Consider the following 26,586-nt stretch of genomic DNA (forward strand, 5'->3'; position numbering starts at 1 on the left):
GGAATGGGGTGGATAGGTTGGCAGTTTCCTGGAGAACTTGGTAGCTAGAGTAGCTGAACTCAGTCTTCAGCCTGGGAGACAGAGCGAGACTCTGTCTCAATAAATAAATGAACGTAATATAAAATAAAACAAAATAAAAAATTATGGAGGCCGGCAGGCGCGGTGGCTCACGCCTGTAATCCCAGCACTTTGGAAGGCTGAGGCAGGCGGATCATGAGGTCAGAAGATCGACACCATCCTGGCTAACACAGTGAAACCCCATCTCTACTAAAAATACAAAAAAAATTAGCCGGGCATGGTGGCGGGTGCCTGTAGTCCCAGCTACTAGGGAGGCTGAGGCAGGAGAATGGCGTGAACCCGGGAGGCGGAGCTTGTAGTGAGCTGAGATCACGCCACTGCGCTCCAGCCTGGGAGACAGAGTGAGACTCCATCTCAAAAATATATATATATGGAGGCTGGGCGCGGTGGCTCCCACCAGCACTTTGGGAGGCCGAGGTGGGTGGATCACCTGATGTCAGGAGTTTGAGACCAGCCTGGCCAACATGGTGAAAGCCTGTCTCTACTAAAATTACAAAAATTAGCCAGGCACGGTGGCAGGCATTTGTAATCCCAGCTACTTGGGAGACTAAGGCAGGAGAATAGCTTGAACCTGGGAGGTGGAGGCTGCAGTGTGCTGAGATCGCGCCACTGCACTCCAGTAGAGCGAGATTCCGTCTCAAAAAAAAAAGAAAGAAACAAGGAAGGAATGAGGGAGGGAGGGAGGGGGGAAGGGAGGAAGGAAGGAAGGAAGGAAGAAAGGAAGGAAGGAAGGAAGGAAGGAAATAAATGGAGATACAAAGTTACTACCTACCTCCTTACAACCTACCCTGACAGTATTACTGTGAATAAAAGTGTGTGTAGCACTGGGAACACAATTCACAGAGCACTCATGAATATTTGCTCTTTGTTATTAGTTACTAGAGAGACAAATGTCTGCCAGGGCTGAATAATATGTGAATTGGTGATTGTTGCACATATCTAAAGAAGTAGTTATTTTTTCAATTAAAACTTAGTTTGAAAACCAATATAAGGCCGAGTGCAGTGGCTCACATCTGTAATCCCAGCACTTTGGGAGGCCAAGGTGGGCAGATCATTTGAGGTCAGGAGACTAGCCTGGCCAACATGGTGAAACCTTGTCTCTACTAAAAAAAAAAAAAAAAAAGGTACAAAAATTAGCCGGGCGTGGTGGCAGGTGCCTGTAATCCTGGCTACTTGGGAGGCTGAGGCAGGAGAATCGCTTGAACCCAGGAGCTGGAGGTTGTAGTGAACCAAGTTTGCGCCACTGCACTCCAGCCTGGGCAACAGAGTGAGACTCTGTCTCCAAAAAAAAAAAAAAAAACACCAATATAATAAATAAGTGGCCAGCAGTGAAATGGAAAGTGAAAAGTTAGTGAAGCAAAACTAGTACTGTATTCAGATAAAGATGCTGAATCTAGATTTGGTCACCAGAATAGGGTCCTTTGTGGCAAGCAGGGCTAGTTTGGCTGACTCACCACTGCCGGGATGAAATTTCTCTCAGTGGCTGCTCATTTCCCTTTATTTTAAGTCCATGCTCACCGAATAACCTTCTGATGCCTAATTCAGCTTCCTGGGATTCTTAATAACAGGAAGGGTCTGGAAGTAGTACCTGTATAGCGGATATGGGTATTCTGATTTTAATAGTCAATTCATAAGTGTATACAGAGAGGTTGATAAATGGTTAGGTCAGAACCATCGCAGAATGTCTACACCTCTCTGGACATTAGGAAGGTCAAAAACCTGAAAGGCCAAAAGCTAGGCCTAGATTAGGGTCATTCACCAAGATAACATCAGCCTTGAAGAGTTCTCTGCGTGGTCGACCAGCCGACACACCCCCTTCCTCATTGCTTCTTTTTTTTTTTTTTTTCTTTTTTGAGACAGAGTCTCTCTGTCACCCAGGCTGGAGTGCAGTGGCCGGATCTCAGCTCACTGCAAGCTCCGCCTCCCGGGTTTACGCCATTCTCCTGCCTCAGCCTCCCGAGTAGCTGGGACTACAGGCGCCCGCCACCTCACCCGGCTAGTTTTTTTTGTATTTTTTAGTAGAGACGGGGTTTCACCGTGTTAGCCAGGATGGTCTCGATCTCCTGACCTCGTGATCTGCCCATCTCTGCCTCCCAAAGTGCTGGGATTACAGGCTTGAGCCACCCCGCCCGGCCCTCATTGCTTCTTTAAGCATTGACCTATAATGGGTATGGAATTTTTTGCTCACCTACCTCCTTCCTTTTACAGAGGAAGAAATTGAAACCCAGAGAGATTTAATGGCTTGCCTAAGACCACACAGCAGATTTTCTGTTAACCAGGGCGATTTTTCAGGTCTTCCCTGCCAGACAAGGGCTTTTTTCCTTGAATTGCCTAGAGATTTGTTGAGATATCCAAAGCATTTTTCCCAGTGCAGCCTGGAGAAGGATGTCCATGTTAACACAGCATTTGATACTCAATGTTAGACATTCAGTTTTCTAATTAGTATCATGGAGCAACAGTGAATGATTATCTATAAGGGGTTGCAATTCTATACTTATCTGCTTACAGCCCATATAGACAAATCTCAGATGTTAAAATGACAACGGCAGTAGAGATGTGGCCCTAGGACAAAGGCATGCTCTGCTGTTAGTGAACACTAGTTGGCCAGCAAATTTCACGTGGGCATATACACGGCCAGCTGTAGACTTTAGGCATTTATACCCATTCAAAGAGCCAAACTGGCAACTAAAGATCAGAGTTTTCTTTGGCGTTTCAGGCTTTGTGTTCTGTTAGGAATCACTGCTTGCTTAAATACCTCTGATAGCTCTTCACTCCCTGTAGGCAACTCTTTAGCCTAGCAGACTTGGTCTTTAGTGCTCTGCCCCTACTCTCTTCCACCATCCCGGCCTCTGCTCTAATTGCTGCCCACAGGTGCCCTGCACAAGAGCTTACAGACGACCTGCTCAGCAGTATGTGAGCGTACCACACTCTTTATACCTCAGCGCATTTGCACATATTTTTCCTTCAGGCCAGAATGCCTCTTATCTGCCTGGCAATCAGCCTATTAGAGACTGCCAATACCATCCCGTCTTCTGTGGAGGAGTCCCCGCCAAATCCACCCATACCTCTCCCACCAATCAGAGACTTTTTCTCTCTTTGTTATTCTCTTCATACCTCAGTTATATCCATGTCAATATTTGTTTACACATCTAGCATCACTCTTAGAGTATGAAATTCTCCAAGTACGGAGCCATATCTAGTTTGTCTTTGTATCCCAGAGTTTAGCAAAGTGCCTAGAATGCAGTGGGCACTCAGAGTGTTTGCTGGGTGAGTGATGTTATTTGTTGAACGACTCTTTGGACACTTGAATAAAGCCCATCCAGTATGCACCATTACCATCTCTTTGCTCTACAATATTCTTTTAGGCAAGAGCTTATCTTTTGAGGTGATAAGATAAGCTCAAACTTATATAGACTAAGACCTCAGTCTGTAAATCTCATCCCTAAGTCTTAAGCCATCAAAACCAGGGCCTCAAGGAATGGCATGCCTTCTGCAACTGTAGCAACCTGCTGTGCTTATTTTGCCTTGTTTTTCATTTTCCCCCCAAAGGCTAGAGTCCCTTCTCCCATGGGCAGTGCTGGAAAGGTGCTAACAAATTCTTTCTCCATCCTCCTTACGATTACAAAAAAAACCCTCAGTACCTCATGCCAGACTTGAGTTAAGGTTGTTTTCTTCTGTGTGTCAGCTGTATTCTGGTCATGACTTCCCGATGATGCCCTATAGAGATTTTGCTGAGATCAGAGGGTGCTCCACTCTCATCAGTAGCACTGACTTTTGCAGAAGCACCATTTCTGAAGTTGGCTAATGTCATCCCTCATGTTTGTTTGTTTGTTTGTTTGAAATTTGTTTTAGCTCCAGAGATAGCGCTTTCATGGAATGACGCTATCTTCTAGAATCACCTTTTTTTTTTTGAGATGGAGTCTCGCTATGTCGCCAGACTGGAGTGCAGTGACGCAAACTGCAATCTCCACCTCCTGGGTTCAAGTGATTCCCCTGCCTCAGCCTCCCGAGGAGCTGTGACTACAGGCACGCACCCCAACTCCTGGCTAATTTTATGTGTTTTAGTAGAGACAGGGTTTCACCGTGTTGGCCAGGATGGTCTCAATCTCCTGACCTCATGATCTGCCCGCCTCAGCCCCTCAAAGTGCTGGGATTACAGGTGTGAGCCACCGCGCCTGACCTAGAATCACCTTTTTATACCATAACATGAGCACTGCTGCCGTGTCACTGAGGAAAGAGAGAGGCAGCTACTGTGGGGTTACAGATGGGTAAGAGTGGCACCAGGAGGGTGAAAGTCTCTGCTGAGCCAAGACTTAACAAAATGTCAATCATCAAACATTTATTTATTAAGCTACGTTCTGTGACCTTAAACAGCAACCTTCTCTGTGAACCTTAGTTCCCTCAGGAACGTCTCTGGTCACCTTCTGCCCTACTCCATTGATGACTCACCACATAAGGCTCCCTGGGAGTTCCCCAAACCTCTGCTCTCTTAACTCCTTCTGTAGCCTCCTACATCTCCTTCAGGTGCTGTCTTCTCCTTTTTCCAGGCCCTGCTCTGACAGAGCATTCATTCTCTTCTGGGAAGGGTTCCTTCAATGTGTCCTCAAGCACATCACACCCAGGAAGGACCCTGTGGCCATATCTGTCTATCACCAGATCAAACTACGTGAAGGCAGGCACTAGGTACTCTCAGTGCCCAGCATAGGCCTGACCCATACCAGGTGTCCACAGATGCCTAGTAAGGTAACCTATAATTCAGGACCCCCATGATGAGCAACTACAGCACTAGAACAGTGATAATAACTAATGTTCATAAAGCATCTTCAGTTTACAAAGGCCTTTTATACTCATCATCTAGTTTAGTTCCTGCAACAACCTCTTGAGGAATACAGCACAAGCAGGGCAAGGGAAGCCCAGAGATGTTAAATAATTTATCCAAGTTTATGCTGCTGGGGAGGGCAGCACTGAAATTAAAAGAAAATTTTTCTGAGCTCAAATCCCATGCCCTTTCCTTATGAGCTCTAGCAGGGTATTCAGGAATCCTGCCTGTACAGTTAAGAGCCTCAAATTGCTGGGTATGTTGAGTTATTGTATGTGATTTTTCTAGATTTCCTGCCCACATTCTTACTGTCTGGATATCAGGAAAGAGTTTATCAAATGCCTGTGGAAATCCAAGAGAAGGTCTTATGATGAGTAACCCAGTGAAAACATGAAGTCAAGTCTAACTAGTCACTACCGTTTCACTACTGCTGACTCCTAATGATCAGCTCCTTTTTTAAGTTCTTACTGTCCACTTACTCCATCATCTGCCTAGAATTTTGTGAAGGAATCAAAGCAAAAGGATCATAAGGTTACTTTTTCCAGTATCTTTTTCCTCCTTTTTGAAAACTGGGCCAGTTAGCTATCTCCGTTTTTATTTCATGAATACATCCCCAGCACCTGGTATATAGTAGATATGGAACATTATACTTTGGAAATATTGCCCCCATTCTCCATAGTTTCTCCGAAGTTACTAACAATGGTTCCATCACTGTGCCAACATATTTTCTTTTTTCAATATATTGGGAAATAATTCTCCCAGTCTGAAAATCTGAACACATTTCATGTGACTTGGTATCCTCATATGTCTTGGGCTTCCAATTCTCCGTTCCTGGTTTCAAGTTCATGAACTATAAAGCAAGGGATTAGACTAAATCTCCAAAGTTCTATCCAGATGGCAAATTCTTTTCTCTTTCCGTGATACCTAAGATGCCAAATACTGTCTTTTACCTGGTGTTTGTGAACATGACATCACATTACAGGAGAAGCAGATAAAACACTGACTGAGTTCCATGAGCCGGATACTGAAGTGGGCTTGTTCACATATGTTCTCATTTAATGCTCATAACCCTGTGAAGCTGGGAATTGCTGTGACGTTTTATTTATTTATTTATTGAGACAGAGTCTTGCTCTGTCACCTAGGCTGGAGTGCAATGACATGATCTTGGCTCACCGCAGTGTCTGCCTCCTGTGTTCAAGCAATTCTCTTGCCTCAGCCTCCCCAGTAGCTGGCATTACAGGCACATACCACCACACCCAGCTAATTTTGTGTTTTTAGTAGAGACAGGGTTTCTCCATGTTGGCCAGGTTGGTCACGAACACTTGACCTTAGGTGATCCACCCGACTCTGCCTCCCAAAGTGCTGGGATTACAAGCATGAGCCACCGTGCTCGCCCGGGACCCTTGTTTTAGAAGGATGACTGCTACTATAATGTAGAAAGTGATTTGGAAGAGGGGAGGAGGGGGGCAGGAAAGATGGTTAGTATATGGGGGTGGTAATGCTTACCTTTCAGGATTTGGAGGTTTCAGAGTCCTCAAAAATTATCTTCCTTGATTGGAGTCCTCCCAGCCAATAGAGGGCTTCACACAAACACAGTTCCTTGGGTTTTGAATTATTTGGCAAGAGTTTTCTTCCGACAAGAGGCTGGGGTGATTCATTCACTTACCACACCTTGCCTGAACATTCACTTGGGGCTGCCGGTTTTGAAGGCTATTGTTCTCCAGCCTGTCACAGACTCCTTGAAGACCTGCGCCTCAGCTGGTTCTAAGGAGTCAGTTTGTTCGGCTCCCTGCCAGGTTTCCAACTTATGAAATGTGCTGGAGATTAACACCTCTCCTGCTATTTTATCCCTACTATAACTGCCAGTCAAAGGATTCCTGCAGTTGCCTCTGGCAGCCATAACTGCTGAATCTTCTGCCAGCTGCTCTGAGGACCTAGAAGAGCAGTTTTCTATCCAGGACCAGTTTCCAAGGGTGGGAGGGTAAAATATATCCTCCAATGTGACATTTCATCTCCCAATGCTGGGTAGCTTGGGCCCTTTGAAGTTGGCTCTGAGGAACCACACGCTTGCGTCTGAGCAGCCAGCAGCTTATCACATCTGGTGATCAATCCTTCAAAGGTTCCTCCTGAAGTCTGGATTTATGGAGGTCAAATGGATTCCACCTGGGAGGGGCTTCTGCTTCAACGCAGGACATGGGGAGAAGGCTGTTCCTCTTCCAGGGGAAGGCAGTTTTCATGGCATTGAGATGTCCTCTCCCTTATTCCTCACCCACCCACCAAGTCCTTTGTAAGAGGAGTAGGGGGAGAGGAGAACGCCTGCAGCCTCCTGCTCACATTCCTAGACACCGACTCACTGAGCCTGCCGCCGCCGCTGGAACAGCAGAGCTGTGTGAAATGTCAAGAGGAGTTATGCTCATGGGCTCCCTGGCCTCGGTCTCTTTGTGGCTTGCATATTCTTCCATCAGTGCTGTGTTCATCACATGGAAATCAGAGGGTACAATTAAAAGATAATTTGCTAGTTCCAGACTTAATTTGGGGCCCCCTTCTTGCCTGATTGAATTACAGGGGAACATAATAGAGTTTTGGTGAGAAATAGTTGATTCTGTGGCTGGGAGAAAGATTGCTCCCAGCTCTCCAGCTGGGCAGCCCTTTCAGTATCCTGTATGTTGTTTCCCCACTTCCAGCCCACCTCAACTCCTCTGTGGCTCTTGTGTGGCCCCTAGGCCAGGATCCTGACCTCCTGCTCAAGAGTTTAAACTCAACTTGAGACCCAAGGAAAACAGAGAGCCCTCTGCAACCTCACAGGGGTGAAAAATGTTGATCCTGGGAGCTATTTAGAGACCTAACCCAGACCCAGACAGAGACAGTGACTTGCTAAAGGCCACATAGCTAGCCCACAGTAGTTGTAACAATAGTCTTAATGATATTAATGGGTAACATTTATCAACCTTTAATGTGTTCCAGACTTTGTGCCAAGGGCTTACATACAGTGCATTGTCGCATTCAAACCCAGACAGTCTGGCTCTGGGCCCAGGCTGAGCTTCGATATAGCATGGTAGAGTATAGTCTATAATGTCTAGTCTGGGTTCAAATCCTGGCTTCACTTCTCACATTTACAGCTGAGTGACCTCAGGCAAGTGATTTAACCTCCCTGTACCTCAGTTGCTTTATCTGTAAACAGAGAAATCACAGAACTGTGGAATAGTGTGGGTTAAAATTCATTCATACAAGTAGTGCTGCAAGCAATGCTTAATGCAGGGTGAGCACCTGTTCAGTCCTTACTTCTTCTGGCTGCCTCTGGGGCTAGAGTGTGGTGTCTTTGTGGTGGTAGATAGATATGGCTGAGCTCTGCACAAACACCAAGAGCTGTTCTTCACTATTAGAGGTAGTAAATAGAGTAGTTGAGCTCTGTAGCTCTAGAACAGAGGCCGGCAAGCTATGGCCCATTGCCTATTTTAATACGGCCTGTGATTGATTGTTTTTTTTTTTTTTCTTTTTGAGACGGAGTTTCGCTCTTGTTGCCCAGGCTGGAATGCAATGGCACGAACTCAGCTCACCGCAACCTCCGCCTCCTGGGTTCAAGCGATTCTCCTGCCTCAGCCTCTCGAGTAGCTGGGATTACAGGCATGTGCCACCATGCCCAGCTAATTTTTGTATTTTTAGTAGAGACAGGGTTTCTCCATGTTGGTTAGGCTGGTCTCGAACTCCCTACCTCAGGTGATCTACCTGCCTTGGCCTCCCAAATTGCTGGGATTACAGGTGTGAGCCACCATGCCCGGCCTGATTGATTGATTTTTCTGGTAGAGATAGGGTCTTGGTTTGTTACCCAGACTGGTCTCAAACTTCTGGCTTCAAGCAGTCTGCCCTCCTTGGCCTCTCGACTGCTGGGATTATAGGCATGAGCCACTATGCCTGGCCTATATGACCTGTGATTTTTTTTTTTTTTTTTTTTTTTTTTGAGACGGAGTCTTGCTCTGTCACCCAGGCTGGAGTGCAGTGGCCGGATCTCAGCTCACTGCAAGCTCCGCCTCCCGGGTTTACGCCATTCTCCTGCCTCAGCCTCCCGAGTAGCTGGGACTACAGGCGCCCGCCACCTCGCCCGGCTATTTTTTTTTTTGTATTTTTTTTTTAGTAGAGACGGGGTTTCACCGTGTTAGCCGGGATCGTCTCTCGATCTCCTGACCTCGTGATCCGCCCGTCTCGGCCTCCCAAAGTGCTGGGATTACAGGCTTGAGCCACCGCGCCCGGCCATGACCTGTGATTTTTAATGGTTAGGGGGAAAAAAGCACAAGAATGTTTTGTAACATGTGGAAATTACGTGAAACTCAAATACCAGTGTCCCAGCCTGGGCAACAAAGTGAGACCCTATCTCTACAAAAAAAAAAAAAATTAGCCAGGGCCAGGCACAGTGGCTCACGCCTATAATCCCAGCACTTTGGGAGGCCAAGGCAGGTGGATCACCTGAGGTCAGGAGTTCAAGACTAGCCTGACCAATATGGTGAAACCCCGTCTCTATTAAAAATACAAAAATTAGCCGAGCATGGTGGCATGTGCCTGTAGTCCCAGCTACTTGGGAGGCTGGGACAAGAGAATTGCTTGAACCTGGGAGGTGGAGGTTGCAGTGAGCCAAGATCATGACACTGTACTCCAGCCTGGGCAACAGAGCGAGACTCTGTCACCAAAAAAAAAAAAATAGCCAGGTATGGTGGCCTGCACCTGTGGTCCCAGATGCATGGGAGGCTTAGGCAGGAGGATCACTTGAACCCAGGTGGTTGAGGCTACAGTGAACCATGTTTGTACCACTGCACTTTAGCCAGGACAACAGTGTGAGACTGAATCTCAAAAAAAAAATCTTTCCATAAGTAAATATCTATTGGAACACAACCATGTCCCTTAGTTTATGTTTTATATATGGCTGCTTTTGCTCTGTAATGACACAATTGAGTAGTCACAACAGAATCTGTATGGCCTGCAGAGCCTAAGATATTTGTTCTCTGGCTCTTTACAGGAAAAGTGCCTTGACCTGTGCTCTAGAGCCATACATATGTACCAGGTTTGAAACCCAGCCTTGCAGCTGGGCGTGATGGCATGCATCTGTCGTCCCAGCTACTCTGGAGGCTGAGGTGAGAGGATCACTTGAGTCCAGAAGGTCAAGGTTGAGATTGTAGTGAGCCATGATGGCACCACTGCACTCCAGCCTGAGTGACAGAGAGAGACCCTGACTCAAAAAAAAAAAAAAAAAAACCCACCCTCACCACTTACCAGCTATTTGTCTTGAGGATAGTGACATAACCCCTCAGAACCTATTTCCTAATCTGTTGAATGAGGGTGATGACATTTACCCCATGTACTGGCAATTTAAATATGATGGATAATAGATGCTAAGCACTTAACACAGGGCCTAGAACATATTAACTGCTCAATAAATGGTAGCTTATTATCAGTATTCAAACCCATGTGCTCTTATCTCATGCATTGTTGTCCCTGTGCCCCGTTGGTGGAATGGGAAAAGGCTCCTTTGTAACCCCATCTACCATCTTTATCAGACTTTGCTGCCATGGTTCACAGTAAGACATAGAAGCTGCAGGGTGACTTCTGGCCCTTTACAATGGTGAGAGGTGTGTGCCTAGTGAGGGAGAGCTGATGTCACTGCCCCAAATCCAATAGTGAGGTCCTAGTATTCTGATTTTCTCCAGCAGCCTTGCTTTTTCCTTTACAATCCTGCAGGCAGGGAGACAAGGGCTTTCTCCATGGTAAGCTCTGGTTTGGTCATCATCACAACTGGGGCCCTTCAGGCGGGCTCCCATTCCAGATACTTAGGCTTATCAATCCCTTTTGGCACCCCAGGCCGCCTTCTCCCTCACGCCCCATTTTTCAGTTTGAAAAGCATGGTTATCATTGGACAAGTAGAAGAAGTTCTACTGTCCACAGAGGCCAGTGGATGGTGTTCTGTGTGTGAACAGCCAGTGAATAGTGAGTGAATGAGAGTAACCTGGGCTCCATCCTATTTGCAGAGGGCTTTGGAAAAGATTTTTCTCCTTGAAGAGCCAGAATGAAGCCTGGTAGTGGGAGAACTCCAGCTCTAGGGGCCTACTCCAACTCACATGGGCCTACATTTAAATCCCAGGCCTGCCACTGACTCCCTTTTTGACCTTGAGTGAGTTACGTAATCTCTCTGTACCTCACTTTCCTTGTCTGTAGAGTGGGAATAATTCCTGTCTCAGAGAAATAAGAGTGCATATAGTGTTTACCACATGGAGACACATCAGGTGTAGGTTAATACCCTGGGACTCGTTTCCTTATTTGCAACACAGCCCTGCCCTGGAGTGGAAGTGTCACCTCCCATTGGTCAGCTCTTGAGGCTGTCCCCAGGCGAGGCAGAGGGAGGGAATGAATGGGAGCCCTAGTGCCAGGACAGAACAGATGTCAGCTCGGAGCTAGGATGGCTCTCTGGACCTGCCTCTCCTACCAGAGGTCCCTCTGTCTGGTGTAGCTCTTCCTGGACCTGGCATCCTCTGCTTTTTTTTTTTTTTTTTTTTTTTCCACCTCCAAGCAGAATTACTGTCCTGTAGGCAGCTCCTCTGCTTGAGGACATCTGGGGCCAGATATGTTCACCCTGTATCCTGCCTTGCCCTTCCCTGAGCTCAGGATGGACGCTCAGTCGGTCCCAGTTATTGTCTGCAGCGCCTGCCTGCAGCCTCGATCCAGCCCAGCTCCACCCCTTGCCTGCAAGGTCTGTTTCCTAACAGCTGCTCCAACCACACACCTCGGTTCTGCGGGAGCTCCTCCTCTTCCTCCCTCCCTCCCTCATTCAGGGGTGGGACTGAAGAAGAAGGCTAACTTGACAGCAGCGCTTCTTTCTTAGCTAGTCACCGGCCCTTGCTCAAGAATGCCAGTGTGTATGTAGCCTCCTCAAAGAGGTCGTTTTCTCCGAGTCCAGAGGGGCCGCCTGAGCTTCTAAGAACTAGGGAGGAGCCATCCCAGCCATGAGCCCCTGTGGGAATCTGCTGGGGGGCAAGTGGCCTGGAGTCCTCAGGCTCCTCCAGCTGCTCCGGAGGGAGAGGTGAACTCAGGGCAGCCTGCCTGCAGCCAGAGGTGTTGGGAGCCCTGGGCCTGTCATGGTGGCCATCTACAGCCGGCCCGAGGCACTCATAGACGGATTTGCAGCTGAGCCTGTTTATCTGGTGTGGGAAGAAGATGGGGAGTTACTTGTCAGTCCCGGCTTACTTCACCTCCAGAGACCCATTTCGGTGAGTTGGTCTCCGAGTTCCCCTCTCTCTCTCTCCTGGCCCCTGGTCCTGAGAAGAGGGTGGTCTCCCAAAATCTCCTTCTCACTTAGTCCTTTACCATCAGTTCTGCCAGGCAGAAGCCAGGAGAGGTTATACCCAAGCAGAATCGGCCTTGTGAGGTACCCCCATTATGTCCTGGAAGTGGTGAGGGGAGGGATATACCCAGAAGGAACTTCTTAGGGAGCTCCAGCTCCTCTTCCATCCCAGGCAAACCTGAAAGAGCCTCCAAAAGATGCCACTGACCTGCCCCTTCTAGGTGTTACTGCTTCCAGGGGGAATAGCACAGATAGAGTGCTGTTTCTAGCTCTCACATGTCTTACTTGCGGGCCATGCTGCCTGCCCAGAAATTTGTCCCAACAAGCAGGATGGGCAGGTTTTGCCAAACTGTGGAAACTGGCAAGTCCTGGGTGTGGGTAGCCTGGTACACAATAGGTACCTTATAAACATTTGTTCTCTTAATGGCAGGCACATTAGCCTCTGACCTTGAGGGGCTTCTGAGCTCCCAGGTGAATGTAGTTGCTGGGGAAAGACCTGGGCCAGTGCTTCTGAGACTGGAGCAATGGACTTTGGAGTGTTCCTGAGCTGCTGGGCCAGCCCCCACACCTCCTCAGTCCCTAGGCCTGAGTACCTCCACGAGCCTCTCTCTGGGGCTTCTCAAAGGGAGATGTGGAAACTCTACCTCCAACCTGGCTTTCTTTGCTCATTGCCCCACTCCACCTCCCATAGAAACTCCCCAGGGGGTTTCTGGCCCTCTAGGTCCCTTCTGAATGGAGCCATTCCAGACTAGGGTGGGGCTTGTTTTCATTCTTTGGGAGCAGCCTGTTGTTCCAAAAAGGCTGCCTCCCCCTCACCAGTGGTCCTTGTCGACTTTTCCCTTCTGGCTTCCCTAAACTAGGTCCAGTGCCCAGATCTTGCTGCCGGGATACTAGTCAGGTGGCCAGGCCCTGGGCAGAAAAGCAGTGTACCATGTGGTTTCATGGAATGACTGGACCCTGGTAGAGTGGTGGGAGGTGTCTGGACTGGGGGAAGGGGGAAGGGAACTGGTCCTCAATGCTGACTCTACCAAGCGCCCTGCTGGACACTTTATCCTTTAATCTCTCAACAGCCTAAAGAGATTATATATCCCCATTTTACAGATGAGGCAACCAGTTTCAACAAAGTTAACATATGGAGCCTCACTGGGCAGCTTTTTCTGTCTTCCTGACTTTCTCTCATTCTTCGGGGGCTGCAGGTTTGTTTTCTTCTCCTAGTGGAGAGGAAATTATCAGGTTTGTTTTCCTTTCCTAGCAGAGAGTAGAAAAAGGGATAGTTTGCCTGACTTGTTGAAGGTATGGCTGATATTGTTTTCTAAAGAGCCAATGGAAATTGATCTTGACTTTAGGAGAAAGCTTTTACCATGCGGAATTAAGATGCCAAGTGTTGAAGTAGTCACATTTCAGGTCCTCATTAATTTCTCTTACTTTTAATCCTGGGAAGGCCACTTAGGGGAAGGGTTGTTCCTTTAGGAGCCAGAAACTATACCCCTTTTACCCTTGGAGAGGCAGGGAACCCAGGGAGGACACAACTTCTCAGGAGGTGGAACTAGAGCAGATAATGAACTCTCCACCTGAACTTTTAAGGGCCAGGCCACCAATGCCACCCAAGTCCACCTGCCCTTTGTCTTGTTCTGCCCCAGCCTTTCTGGAGAACCTGATCACCTTGCCCCCACCCCCCAAGCTCCGTTTGCCCAGCTAGAGTCTGGGGGGTTCTGACTGACTTTCTGTAGACATTCTCCCCTCCCCCATATAAGAGGCCACTTTCCTGAAGTCACTTCTGAAGAGATAGGTGGCACACAGGGCTCTTTCCCCCCAGGGAGGGACCACCCAGACCCTCTGCTCTCCCAGGTGTCAATCCATTGCCACATCACTACCTGGTGAGAAAACTGTTTCTGCCATTAGCCCCTCCGTCTTTTATTATAGGGTATCTTCAAGGGCTCCTCTTTGGGCCTCAGTTTCGTCCCTGGCAGAAAGTAGAAGCCAGACTTCTTGGGCTCCTGAACAGGGTCCTTGCTGGATTCTGTGAAACAAATTAAGTCCTTGATCCTTGGCCTCTGGGGGAGTACAAAATCTATAGGAGTTGTGGGGCTGTGGTTGCAAGGAAAGTGACGCAACCAGATTCCACGGGGACATGATCAGGCGTGACATGTGAAGGAGAAAGAGGGAGCAAGGGAATGAAGAATACAACTTCTGTGTCCCATACACCTCTGCCTGATAGGCCAAACATACTCAGTGGAGAATGCACTGTCTTTCCTACCCACACTAACATGAGGAGTGAGATGCAATTACCACTGTACTTCCAAGTAAGAAAATACCTCAAATTGGAATTTACAAAAGAGGTAAATTAGGGAGTGGTTTTTGTCGGACATCTTTAAAGCATTTTTCTTTTTATAGAATTGCACTTAATATCCAATACTGATTTAATGAGCTTGGGTTTACACATTATCTCTTGAAGAAAACAAATTAATCTTTGTGTTCCAAAGCAATCCATGTTTAAAGGGAAATAATTATGCATAGCTCTGCCCAGCTTCACAGTAACATTTGGCAGGTGCCTTAGGTCCTCCGGGACTCTTTTTCTCCTTATCTGAAAAATGAAGGACTTAGATCAGGTGAGTGGTTCCCAACTCTGCAACTTCTATGTGGCTCCTCAAAGGCACACAAGCTCTTTTCCATTATTTGCCAAATAATGGAGGCCCTGTCTTTAACTGCAGTACAACTACACAAATTACTTGAAACTACAGTCTTCCTGGTTTTTGGTTGGAACTGAATCAGTGCACTCTAGCAACACTTATTTCTTGCTGTTCATAGGCTTCATTATGTGTTTGGTTAATTTTTTAAAACAATAATAACATACTCCATAATACTTACAGCTTAATTGTCAGACTGTTTCAGTCTACAGGATCTGCAGGAAGGAGGAGTAATAAAGGGATTTTTGACTGAGCTCTTATGGAACAGAGTCTCTCTAGGCCCCTGTCATATCTGCCCTTCTGGACCCTGGGGAAAAGTTGGCATCCCCAAGTTGTGATGCTCTCCAGGTGCCCTCAGGCTATGGTGGAGGGAGCTTCCTTTTCTCTCCTTCCAGCCCAGTCAATTCAGAGGCTGGGGGCTGAAAGAAGCTTCTCTACAACTGGCTGCTCACCGGGAGGTTAAGGGATGACCATCCAGCCAGGTCTTCATCAGGACATGGGAGGGCTTATGCTTTAACATGTGTAAATCCACTGCAGTAATGACTGGTTCTCTTACCCCATAAGGTTGAGAATTTACCTGTAAACATTTTTGTCTGAAGAATCTGGATGTGAGTGAGGGCTGGGTCTCTGTCTTATCTCACTTGGCTTCTCTCAGCACAGCACCTTGCCTGCTTGTTCTTACACATCGTAGATGCACAGTAACTATTTCCTAATTGTTAGGAATCTATTAAAACCAGTTGATTTCAGCTGGGTGTGGTGGCTCCTTCCTGTAATCCCAGCACTTTGGGAGGCCAAGGCTGGAGGATCACTTGAGTCCAGGAGTTTAAGACCAGCCTGGGCAACATAGGGAGACCCTGTCTCCACAAAAAATAAAAAATTAGCCAGGCATGGTGGTGTGCACCTGTAGTCCCAGCTACTCAGGAGGCTGAGGCAGGAGGATCTCTTGAGCCTGGGGTGTCAGACTGTAGTGAGCAATGATTGTGCCACTGCACTCCAGGCTGGGTGACACAGTAAGACTCTTGTCTCTTAAAAAAATGTTGATTTTTAATTGAATAGAGAAATAATTCATTTTAGGACCTTACTTACAGAAATCTGTCTCATTCTGGGCTGAGAAGCAGGTCCATATTGCTAGGCATAGGAGAAAAAGGGGTCTGTCTGCATTTGCCCTTGGCGTTCTCAAATTGGGGAGGGAAATAAATGAATACTTACTGGCTGCCTGCTGTGAGCCAGGCATCATGCAGGACATCTATACATAATTTAATTCTCATAACCCCATAAGATACTATCAGCAGTGTACAAGTGAGGAAACTGAGGCTCAGAGTCATGAAGTAACTGGCCTTAGGTGACACAGATAGTAAATGGCAGAGAAGGAATATGGATCCAGGTCTTGAAAGATAAAATCTCAACTGATTATCTTTTTTAAAAAAACTCATGTGTTCTCTGCTGACTCAAAAGGTCTCTGTGTGGATCTGGGTTGGCCCACTGAACTGACCACCAGGGTTCTGTGCACTTTGTATCTGCCCAAGCCCTTGGAACCCCTCTAATAGTTTTGGAAGATGAGTTTTGGAGGTTGTCCTTAGGCGTACCCTCAGCGTATGTAGGCTTCTAGGTGATCTCCCCTGACCTGAGGATTTCAGCTCAATTCACTCTGGCTCCTCAGGACAGTGGGATGACTGGTTCAGACCTCAGCTTCACCACCTCCCAGCTGGGTACTCTTTTACCTACAGCCAGGGCAGATTTTGACTTTCACTTGAAACTTTCAAAAGCTGAAAGGTAGAAAAACAGCCTTGGCTTTCGGAAGAACGTATGGGGTCCATGGCCTCTAAGAATCTAAGGTGGAACATGTTTGAGTAGCACCTTACAGTTCCAGAGTGTGTTCTGGATTCTTTGCTTAAAAGAACAGAGACTGCTGGGGAATTGAACACTGTGAAGTATATGAAGGAGGAGAATTGTGCCATTTAACATTCAGTACTTGGAGTAAAGGAGAAGCATCATGAAGTGTTAACACTCAAAGGGTCTTGAACTGTCAGGCCTCCAGCCTCCTTATTTTCACAGGTGAGAATCCTGAGGCTCAGCTGTTGAGAGATGTGCTGTCTCAGTCCAGTGACATAGTACAGTGGATACGGCTTTGTAGCCAAGCACACATAGCTTCACATTCCAGCTTCATCAATTATGTATTGGGCAACTTTGCAGAATTATTTGACTTTAACTCTGCTTTTCAGTCTTCTATAAAATAGGGATAATCCTACTACCTTGTAGGGTTGTCAGGATTAGAGATAATATAAATAAGGTACCTCATATAGGACCTGGATTATGGTTGGCATTCAATAAATAGTAGCTGTTAATTGATAGCTAAGCTAGAACTCTGAACTCTACCATGGCAACTTCTTAAGTGGTCCAAGAACCCAGTTGTGTTCTGTGGCAAAACACAGCTTGGGGACCCATACCCAGTCCTATCAGCTGTTCACGTTCCAGTTCTTCAGAGACATCTGTGGCAGTTTTGGCCACGTAGCTGGCTGTGCCCTTTAAAGGCATTTCTTGACACAGATGTGTGGACTGGTGATATTGCTCTCTAGCCAGGTGTTCTTCCCAACAGGCTGGCCTGGCTGTCTCCTGCATGCCTGCACTTGTTTCTCTCCCTGCTCCCTCTCCTGGGCCTGGCCAGAGCTACTTGCAGCAAACAAAAGCAGGATATTGGCAATGGAAAGGAGGGTGTGTTCTGGTGCTCCCATGCCCTGCGGCGTACATACCATTGCAAGGGCGTAACAAAGCCCAGGCCTGCATTTGGGTGCAAATATGTCTGCACACAGAAGAAAAAAAGGACCTGGTGGCCATGAGCCATGGAACCCTTGTGCTCCCCCACCTGGACTACTGGTTCTTGCCACTCCTGCCATTTTTGGTTTGGAAACATTTGTTAAAGCTTTGCTCTTCCAGGTCCTTTGCTTGGTGCTGAGTCCAACAAGAGTAAGTGGGATGCTGTTTTTATCCTCAGGGAACTAACAATCTAGTGAAGAAGAAAGCTGGTTGCCCCGGAACTTCTAAGTCAGAAGACGGGAGGCAAGAAGGAAGCCCCTGCTCCTACTGCCAGCCCTCTGTTGGGCACCCCATAGTTCTTCAGAACCACATTTAATCCTCGCTGCAGGCCAGGCACAGTGGCTCACGCCTGTAATCCCAACACTTTGGGAGGCCAAGGCGGGCGGGGGCGGATCACTTGAGGTCAGGAGTTCGAGACCAGCCTCTCCAACACAGGGAAACCCCATCTCTACTAAAAATAGAAAAATTAGCTGGGTGTGGTGGCCTGCGCCAGTAATCCCAGCTACTCAGGAGGCTGAGGCAGGAAAATCACTTGAACTCGGGAGGCAGAGGTTGCAGTGAGCCGAGATCAAGCCACTGCACTCCAGCCTGGGTGATAACAGCAAAACTCCATCTCAAAAAAAAGAAGAAAAAATCCTCACTGCTACCTTGAAAGTAGGTGATGACATTGCCATTTCACAAATGAGAAGTGAAGGGGCTAGCCCAAGATCACTTAGGTGGTAAATGGTGGTACTAAGAGTGGAACCTCAGATCATCTAGGGAAAAACACAGATATGCACAGGGTTAAGGGGACCCAGGGTATTATGTGTCCCCTTGTTTCACAGGTGGGGAAACAACCCAGAGAGGGAAAGGGGCTTGTCCAAGGCTATGTTAGCACCCAAGAACTTGAACCCATATCTCTCTCCTCCTCATTTAGAGCTCATCCCACATGTATCTTACATTGAGAGGAGTGTGAGCCACATACCAAGAACAGTCTTCCCCTCTGCCTACATCCTCACTGCGCAGTTTTTAGACACTTCACAGCCATACTCTTCATGCCATACCCAGCCCTCTAGACCCTGAAGTTCCCCTTCCATAAGACAAGTAGGAAAAGCTATAGGGTAAAAATAGCCATCAGTGTTTGTTGAGCACCCAGGGGGGAATTGGCCACTCCAGAAAGATAAAGGAATTCTCAGGGACTTGCTTCTCTAGACTTCCTAGCTCAGCTGCTTCAACTCATTCCTGCCCCTCTTCTCTACCTCCTGCATTGCTCAGAAGTAGTAGAACTCATTGTGTCCTTTCACCTTGCATTGTTGAATTTTATTTAGACTTTCTCTTCCTCAACTCTTCATAAGCTCACGAAAAGTGAAGTAGGGTGCCCTGTGTATTTATCTTTTATATCTGCAATGCTTAGCAAGTTATAATAATGCACTTGCCTGGCAAAAGACTTTCTCTCATACATTAGCTTATTTCCTCTTCACATTGGCTCTTTGTAATAATGGGATGCTATTAGTTGTTTTCAATGAGAGAAAGCTACTAAGAGAAGTTGTCCAGCTAGTGACAGGAAGTGGCTGATAATGTGAACTGCCATTACATTGTCATTATCATGTTTAATAAAAGTTAACACATACTGAGTTTCTACTATATTTGGTCTTTTTTTTTTTTTTTTTTTTTTTTTTGAGACGGAGTCTCGCTTTGTTGTCCAGGCTGGAGTGCAGTGGTGCAGTCTCAGATCACCACAACCTCTGCCTCCCAGGTTCAAGCAATTCTCCTGCCTCAGCCTTCTGAGTAGCTGGGACTACAAGCGCAAGCCACCATGACTGGCTAATTTTTGTATTTTTAGTAGAGATAGGATTTCACTATGTTGGCCAGGCTAGTCTCAAAACTCCTGACCTTGTGATCTGCCTGCCTCAGCCTCCCAAAGTGCTGGGATTACAGGTGTGAGCCACCATGCCCAGCCTATATTAGGTCTTTTATATAAGCTATCTCTGTCTATCTATCCATAATTTTTTTTGAGACGGAGTCTGGCTCTGTCACCCAGGCTGGAGTGCAGTAGCATGATCTTGGCTCACTACAACCTCCACCTCCTGGGTTCCAGCGATTCTCCTGCCTCAGCCTCCCGAGAAGCTGGGATTACAGGTTCGTGCCACCACGCCCGGCTAATTTTTTGTATTTTTAGTAGAGACCGGGTTTCACCATATTGGCCAGGCTGGTCTCGAACTCCTGACTTCAAGTGATCCACCTGCCTCGGCCTCCCAAAGTGCTGGGATTACAAGCATGAGCCACTGTGCCCAGCTGCTCTCTATATTTTTAATACATATTATTTCCTTTAATTTTCACAGCAGTTCATTTTATAGATGAGGAAACTAGGCCAGAGAAGTAAGTAAAATATCTTGCCCAAGATGATGTAACTAGTAAGTGGCAGGATCAAGATTCAACCCAAGCAATGTTGAAACCTCTTGGAAACAACGATATGGCCACTGTGGAAGGTGGAAGGCCTTGACAACGAGAATAGGGAAAAGAAGGAACTAGAAGGAAAGAAATGGCATGGGCTCAGCAGGCCAATGAGCTCTTAGCTGTGTGTGTTGGGAAGCTCAGAAGGAAGGAGGAGGTTGTGCAGGTAAGTCCTGACAACACACCTGACTTTTGAGAGGTGGGACTTCATAGCCAGGTGATTAGGGGAGAAGGGAGCTATGGATTTTTTTTTTTTTTTTTTTTAAGAGACGGGGTCTTACTATGTTGCTCAGGCTGGTCTCGAACTCCTGGGCTCAAGTGATCCTCCCATCTTAGCTTCCCAAAGTGCTGGGATTACAGGCATCAGCCACCCCGCCCAGCAAGCTGTGGATCTAACATATACATCTTACACGTTGCTAATAGAATGTTGGGTTTCTTCCCCAATATTTTATTTTGAAAAAAATTTCAAATATGTAAAAAAGTTGAAAATGTAGTTCAAATAACACCTACATACCTTTCACATAGATTCATCATTTGTTAATGTTATGCCACTTTGTGTCTCTCTCTCCCTCTGTCTATATACTTTCATTTATTTATTTTTGCTGAACTATTTCAGAGTAACTTAAATGCATCTTGACTTTTACCCTTAAATAGTTCAATATGTTTCTCCTAAGAATTCTCCTATATAAGTCAAATATCATCACATCTAAGAAAATTCACAGTAATTTTACAATATAATATTATAGTCCAAATCCAGATTTCCTCAGTTCCAAAAAATGTTCATGGCTGTTGCCTTTTTTAATCTAAATTTGAATCCAAGGTGTAGGCATCATATTTGGTTGCTGTGTCTCTAGGCTTTTTTAAATCTGTGACTTTTCTTCTCCCCATGACTTTTTAGAAGAGTCAAGACCAGTTATAGAATAACCCACATTCTAGATTTGCCTGATTAGTTTTTTTATACTTAACATATTTTTGGCAAGAACATTACATTGGTAATGCTGTTGGTGATGGGTCAGTTTTGAAGAGTGGAGATGATCACACTGCTTTTGTTCATTGAAATATCTGTCAAGACCAGAGGTCCTTAACTGGTGCCATAAATAGGTTTCAGAGAATCCTTTATATACACACACACACCCCCACCTAAATTATATACACATCTTCCTTATATGTGCATTTTTCTAAGGGAGGCTTCTTGGCTTTTATCAAATTCTCAGAGGGCTCCAAGACCCAAAGAGGTTGTGAAACACTAGTCTGTCCACTGAGGCAGGCAACACAGAGCTGGTTTCTGGGGCCTTATTCACTCTGAACCAGCTTCCCTTGGGGAGATAGCACAAGGCTGTAGCTTTCCCCCATCCCCCATCTTGGCTTTGGATCAAAGAGGACTGTCTATTTTGTTGTCAGACCTAGGAGCCAGGGACAGCCTATGTGGCCCGGTTCCAGGGATCCAGGAGAATTTCAGTTCTTGTCTTGCCTTTCAGGTGTTCAGAATGCCAGGATTCCCTCACCAACTGGTACTACGAGAAAGATGGGAAGCTCTACTGCCCCAAGGACTACTGGGGGAAGTTTGGGGAGTTCTGTCATGGGTGCTCCCTGCTGATGACAGGACCTTTTATGGTGAGTGAGTCCCTTCATATCTGCCCCTCTTAGTCTTCAGAGTCCATTGACAGTGCTTCCAGTTCAGTCCATTGACAGTGCTTCCAGTTCCCCGTGGCTGTTCATCTTTTGGTCTTTCCATCAGCCAGGGCATCTCCCTTTATTCATTCATTCATTCAACCAGCAGGTATCAGCTGAGCACCTATTAAGTGAAAGGTAAGATCCTTCCCTCAAAGACTTAATAGTTTAGGCCGGGCGCGGTGGCTCACGCCTGTAATCCCAGCACTTTGGGAGGCCGAGACGGGCGGATCACGAGGTCAGGAGATCGAGACCATCCTGGCTAGCACGGTGAAACCCCATCTCTACTAAAAAATACAAAAAAAAAAACTAGCCGGGCGAGGTGGCGGGCGCCTGTAGTCCCAGCTACTCGGGAGGCTGAGGCAGGAGAATGGCATAAACCTGGGAGGCGGAGCTTGCAGTGAGCTGAGATCCGGCCACTGCACTCCAGCCTGGGCGACAGAGCGAGACTCCGTCTCAAAAAAAAAAAAAAAAAAAAAAATAGTTTAATGTTGGGAGTGGGAGGAGAGGCAGGCAGAGAGGAGACACAGTATAGTTGGATAAGGACCTCAAAGGAGACTGTTATAGGCTGAAAGGAGGGTATACCTAGGTTGTGTTCAGGGAATAAGAAAAGGAGACTCTGGAATGGGCTGGCAGAGAGAGGTGCTACCTCTTATACCCGCTCTGGACACAGGACTTTAAGCATAGTCACAGACTTGCTAACCCTGTATTGGAGGAACTGTGATCTTTTTTAGTGGGGATGATTACTTCTGGGGACTTGTTCTCATAACTGAAACGAAAACAGTTTTGCGCAGTCTCAGAAATGACAGGAGGTACCAATCTGACACTTTCTTTGGAAGCTCTAGGGCAGAGAGTGAAAGAGTGGATTTTGACTGGGGCCTTGATTGGAGGTCATTCACCTACCCCTGTCCTCACTCCAGCAACAGTGATAACTCACTTCCTTCCTCCCTTTGTGCACCCTTCTCCCCACCTGCTCACAGGTGGCTGGGGAGTTCAAGTACCACCCAGAGTGCTTTGCCTGTATGAGCTGCAAGGTGATCATCGAGGATGGGGATGCATATGCACTGGTGCAGCACGCCACCCTCTACTGGTAAGATGGTAGTCCTTTGTCTATCCTCTCCCATATAAGAGTGGCCTGGGGGAGGGACGGTGGCAGGGTGAGTTGGGCAGAGTGTTAGTGTAGTCAGAGCATTGGATTCCTATCACAGCAGTGCTCTTAACCAGCTCTTTAACTTGTAAGCAGAATGATTTACACATGTCTCTACCCTTTTTTCTTACCTACCTTGAAAATGTCTTCACTCTGCCCTGCAATCCTCCCAGTGGGAGGCACCTTCAAGGAGGATCCCAGAACATTAAAGTCAAAGACCCCTTAGAGCTCACCCTGTCCAACCACCTTGGTTGATGAAAGAAGTCAGCCTGGAGCTCATGGAATAGAATAGTACAAGGGCAAGGTTCTCACTGTGAGTCAAAGGCAGAGTGAAGAGAACCCAGGCCATCTCACCCCAACCCAGGCCAATGTTCTTCCAAATATACCACTTGCTGCAGATCCAGCTCAGCACCCCCAGTCCCAGCCCACCCTGAGAACCCAGGCTCCTCATTCTGAGCAGCCAGCTAGAATCATGACAAAGAGGGTGGTAGTGAGACTATAGGTACTGTTGCTTAAAGCCACATGGTGCAGTGGTTGCTGGGGGGCTTCTGCATGGGACTCTAGCATCATACTCCCCCCTGTGCCCTCTCCCCAGTGGGAAGTGCCACAATGAGGTGGTGCTGGCACCCATGTTTGAGAGACTCTCCACAGAGTCTGTTCAGGACCAGCTGCCCTACTCTGTCACGCTCATCTCCATGCCAGCGACCACTGAAGGCAGGCGGGGCTTCTCTGTGTCCGTGGAGAGTGCCTGCTCCAACTACGCCACCACTGTGCAAGTGAAAGAGTAAGTATTTTGAGAACCCTTCAGCAGGGGTTCTTGAGCAGAGTCTGTAAATGGGCCTCAGAGGGCTTAGATCTCCAAAGTCTCATGCAGAACTCCCTTTATTCTCATCTCATGTCTTTCTCCTGGACCCCACTATGCTGTAACCACACCTGGGCCTTGGCACTTATTGTTCTCTCTGTCCAGGCTACTTCCTACCAGATACTTAAGGCCAGAATCACTCATCTTTCAGGTGTCAGGTTTCAGATCATGTTTGCTCTTTGAAATTATCTGGCTTGATTATGTGTATTAGTTGTTTATCTTCTTTCCCCTCCACTAGAATGTAAATTCCAGAAGGAACTTGCTGTCTTGTTCAGTGCTGCATGCCCAGGGCTTGGAACAGTACCTGGCATATAGTAGGAGTTGGTTGATTATTATTTTGTCAGTTGAGAGAGTGAACGGAGAAAATGTGGTCTATGGCCCAAAAGAAGTTAAGACCCTATCCTAGATTGAGGCCAGAGACCAGATGGAGAAAGAGTCTGTGTCTATCTAATACCAGTAATGTCGTACCTCTGGCTGCTTACCATGTAAATGTTGATTTTGCATCTACCATGTGTTGGACACTAGGCTAGTGCTTGCACAGTAGGTGAAAGATACTAGAGTTTGGGAAGGCAGGAGCAGCTAAAGTCTGTTCTACCACCTCATTAGATGAAGAGGAGAGGGAATTGTGTTCAGGGCAGAGGGAGAAACATTCTCCAAAAGTGGGAGTCTTAATCATGTCTGATGTAGGTTGGGTGTGGCCAAAAAAGGGGCTGTTAAGCATACAGAGGGCCTGGATTATGAAGATCCAGCAGATCCATTGAGAGTTTAAGCAGCAAGCTGTTGTGACCAAGTTAACATTTTAGAAGGATCACTGGTACGGAGGTTGGATTGGAGAGGGGAAAGCCTAGAGGTATACAGACCAGTTAGGAAGCTGTTGTAGGCTGGGCATGGTGGCTCATGCCTGTAATCTCAGGACTTTGGGAGGCTGAGGTGGGAGGATTGCTTGAGGCCAGGAGTTCAAGACCAACCTGGCCAATATAGCAAGACCCCATCTCTATTTTTTTAAAATTAAAAGTCTAGATATAAGGCCGGGTGCGGTGGCTCACGCCTGTAATCCCAGCACTTTGGGAGGCTAAGGCGGGCGGATCACAAGGTCAGGAGACCACGGTGAAACCCCATCTCTACTAAAAGTACAAAAAAAATTAGCCGGGCGCGGTGGCGGGCGCCTGTAGTCCCAGCTACTCAAGAGGCTGAGGCATGAGAATTGCCTGAGCCTGGGAGGCGGAGGTTGCAGTGAGCCCAGATCATGCCATTGCACTCCAGCCTGGATGACAGAGTAAGACACCATCTCAAAAAAAAATTAAAGTTAAAAAAAAAAAAGAAGCTATTACAGTGATCCAGGTAAGAGATGCGAATAACTACAATGATGGAAAGAAGGCAGAGTTCTTAGAGATGGGAGTAGGAGAGGGATGAGGGAACTCCAAATGGGGAAGATGATGTCCAAGTTTCTGGCTTAGGCCACAGGGTGGGTGGCAATTCCCTTCACTGAGATGGGGCATCCTAGAAAAGGTGTTGCCTTTCCATGTGGATATCCTGGGCCCTTTAGGGGCAACTGGTGGCCTGGGACCTTCCCTGCACAAGCAGAATTGGTCAAGCAGGTTTTTAGGACATCTTTACCCTGCCTCAACTTTTGTCTGGCCCAGGGTCAACCGGATGCACATCAGTCCCAACAATCGCAATGCCATCCACCCTGGGGACCGCATCCTGGAGATCAATGGGACCCCGGTCCGCACACTTCGAGTGGAGGAGGTAGAGTGTGTGTCTAATCTGTCTTGTGAGGGTGGGACATGGAATAGATCCTCTGGGAAATCAGGCTATAGCCTTTACCTTTTCCTACCGCCAGCCCATCTCTTTGTCTTAGCATTGAGCCTGTGACCACTGATGACCTATTACAGCTTAACAGGTTGCCAGGGTAGCAGGGATGGTTGACGGATGGGAGAGCTGACGGGATGCCAGGCAGAGGGCACTGTGAGGCCACTGACAGCTAGAGGCCACCATTAGCCAAGTTGAGCACTGGCCACACTGTGCCTGAGTCATCTGGGTTGGCCATGGGTGGCCTGGGATGGGGCAGCCTGTGGGAGCTTTATACTGCTCTTGGCCGCAGGTGGAGGATGCAATTAGCCAGACGAGCCAGACACTTCAGCTGTTGATTGAACATGACCCCGTCTCCCAACGCCTGGACCAGCTGCGGCTGGAGGCCCAGCTCGCTCCTCACATGCAGAATGCCGGACACCCCCACACCCTCAGCACCCTGGACACCAAGGAGAATCTGGAGGGGACACTGAGGAGACGTTCCCTGAGGTGCCACCTCCCACCCTGGCTCTGTCCTGTCCCATGTCTGTCTCTCAGATGAAGCTGAGCTGGCTTTCAGAAGCCTGCAGAGTTAGGAGAGGAACCAGCTGGCCAGGGACAGACTATGAGGATTGTGCTGACCCAGCTGCCCCTGTGGGGATCACAGTTTATAGCCAGAGCCTTTGTGGACCAGCTGTCTGCCAGGTTTCCTTAGAAACCGGAGGGTCAGGCTCTGTGCACTAAACTCCTAAGTTGGACAGGAGGTGGTGATGCTATACCCTGAAGAACAGCATGGCCTGTGGAGAAAGCATGGAGCTCAGAGCCTGGAGTAGGGGCACAGATGGGATTGAATAAATTGTGTAGAAAGACTTTGAAAACAGTAAAGTAAAAGATGAATGAAAGTTTTTTAGACTTGAGGGACCAATAACCCCCAAACCCCAGATTCTGCCAGGTCCATGG

General features: G+C 47.4%; 1 protein-coding gene across 4 annotated transcripts in view; it reads left to right on the forward strand.

Moving 5' to 3' along the window:
• Positions 1–26,586, forward strand: part of LOC105487207 (LIM domain kinase 2) — a 68,971-nt gene that overhangs the window by 23,914 nt on the left and 18,471 nt on the right. For 3 of the 4 annotated variants that reach the window (XM_011750571.2, XM_011750573.2, XM_011750574.3), the window contains 5 exons: positions 21,634–21,769; positions 22,807–22,916; positions 23,569–23,757; positions 25,479–25,584; positions 25,940–26,136. In XM_011750571.2, the coding sequence (XP_011748873.1) occupies positions 21,634–21,769; positions 22,807–22,916; positions 23,569–23,757; positions 25,479–25,584; positions 25,940–26,136 (738 nt within the window). Of the gene's footprint in view, positions 1–11,531; positions 12,148–21,633; positions 21,770–22,806; positions 22,917–23,568; positions 23,758–25,478; positions 25,585–25,939; positions 26,137–26,586 lie in introns of those variants that run through there. The other variant, XM_011750572.3, reaches the window with a different exon arrangement.

The sequence above is a fragment of the Macaca nemestrina genome, chromosome 15 (assembly GCF_043159975.1).
Source record: "Macaca nemestrina isolate mMacNem1 chromosome 15, mMacNem.hap1, whole genome shotgun sequence".
In the NCBI taxonomy this organism is placed as follows: domain Eukaryota; kingdom Metazoa; phylum Chordata; class Mammalia; order Primates; family Cercopithecidae; genus Macaca; species Macaca nemestrina.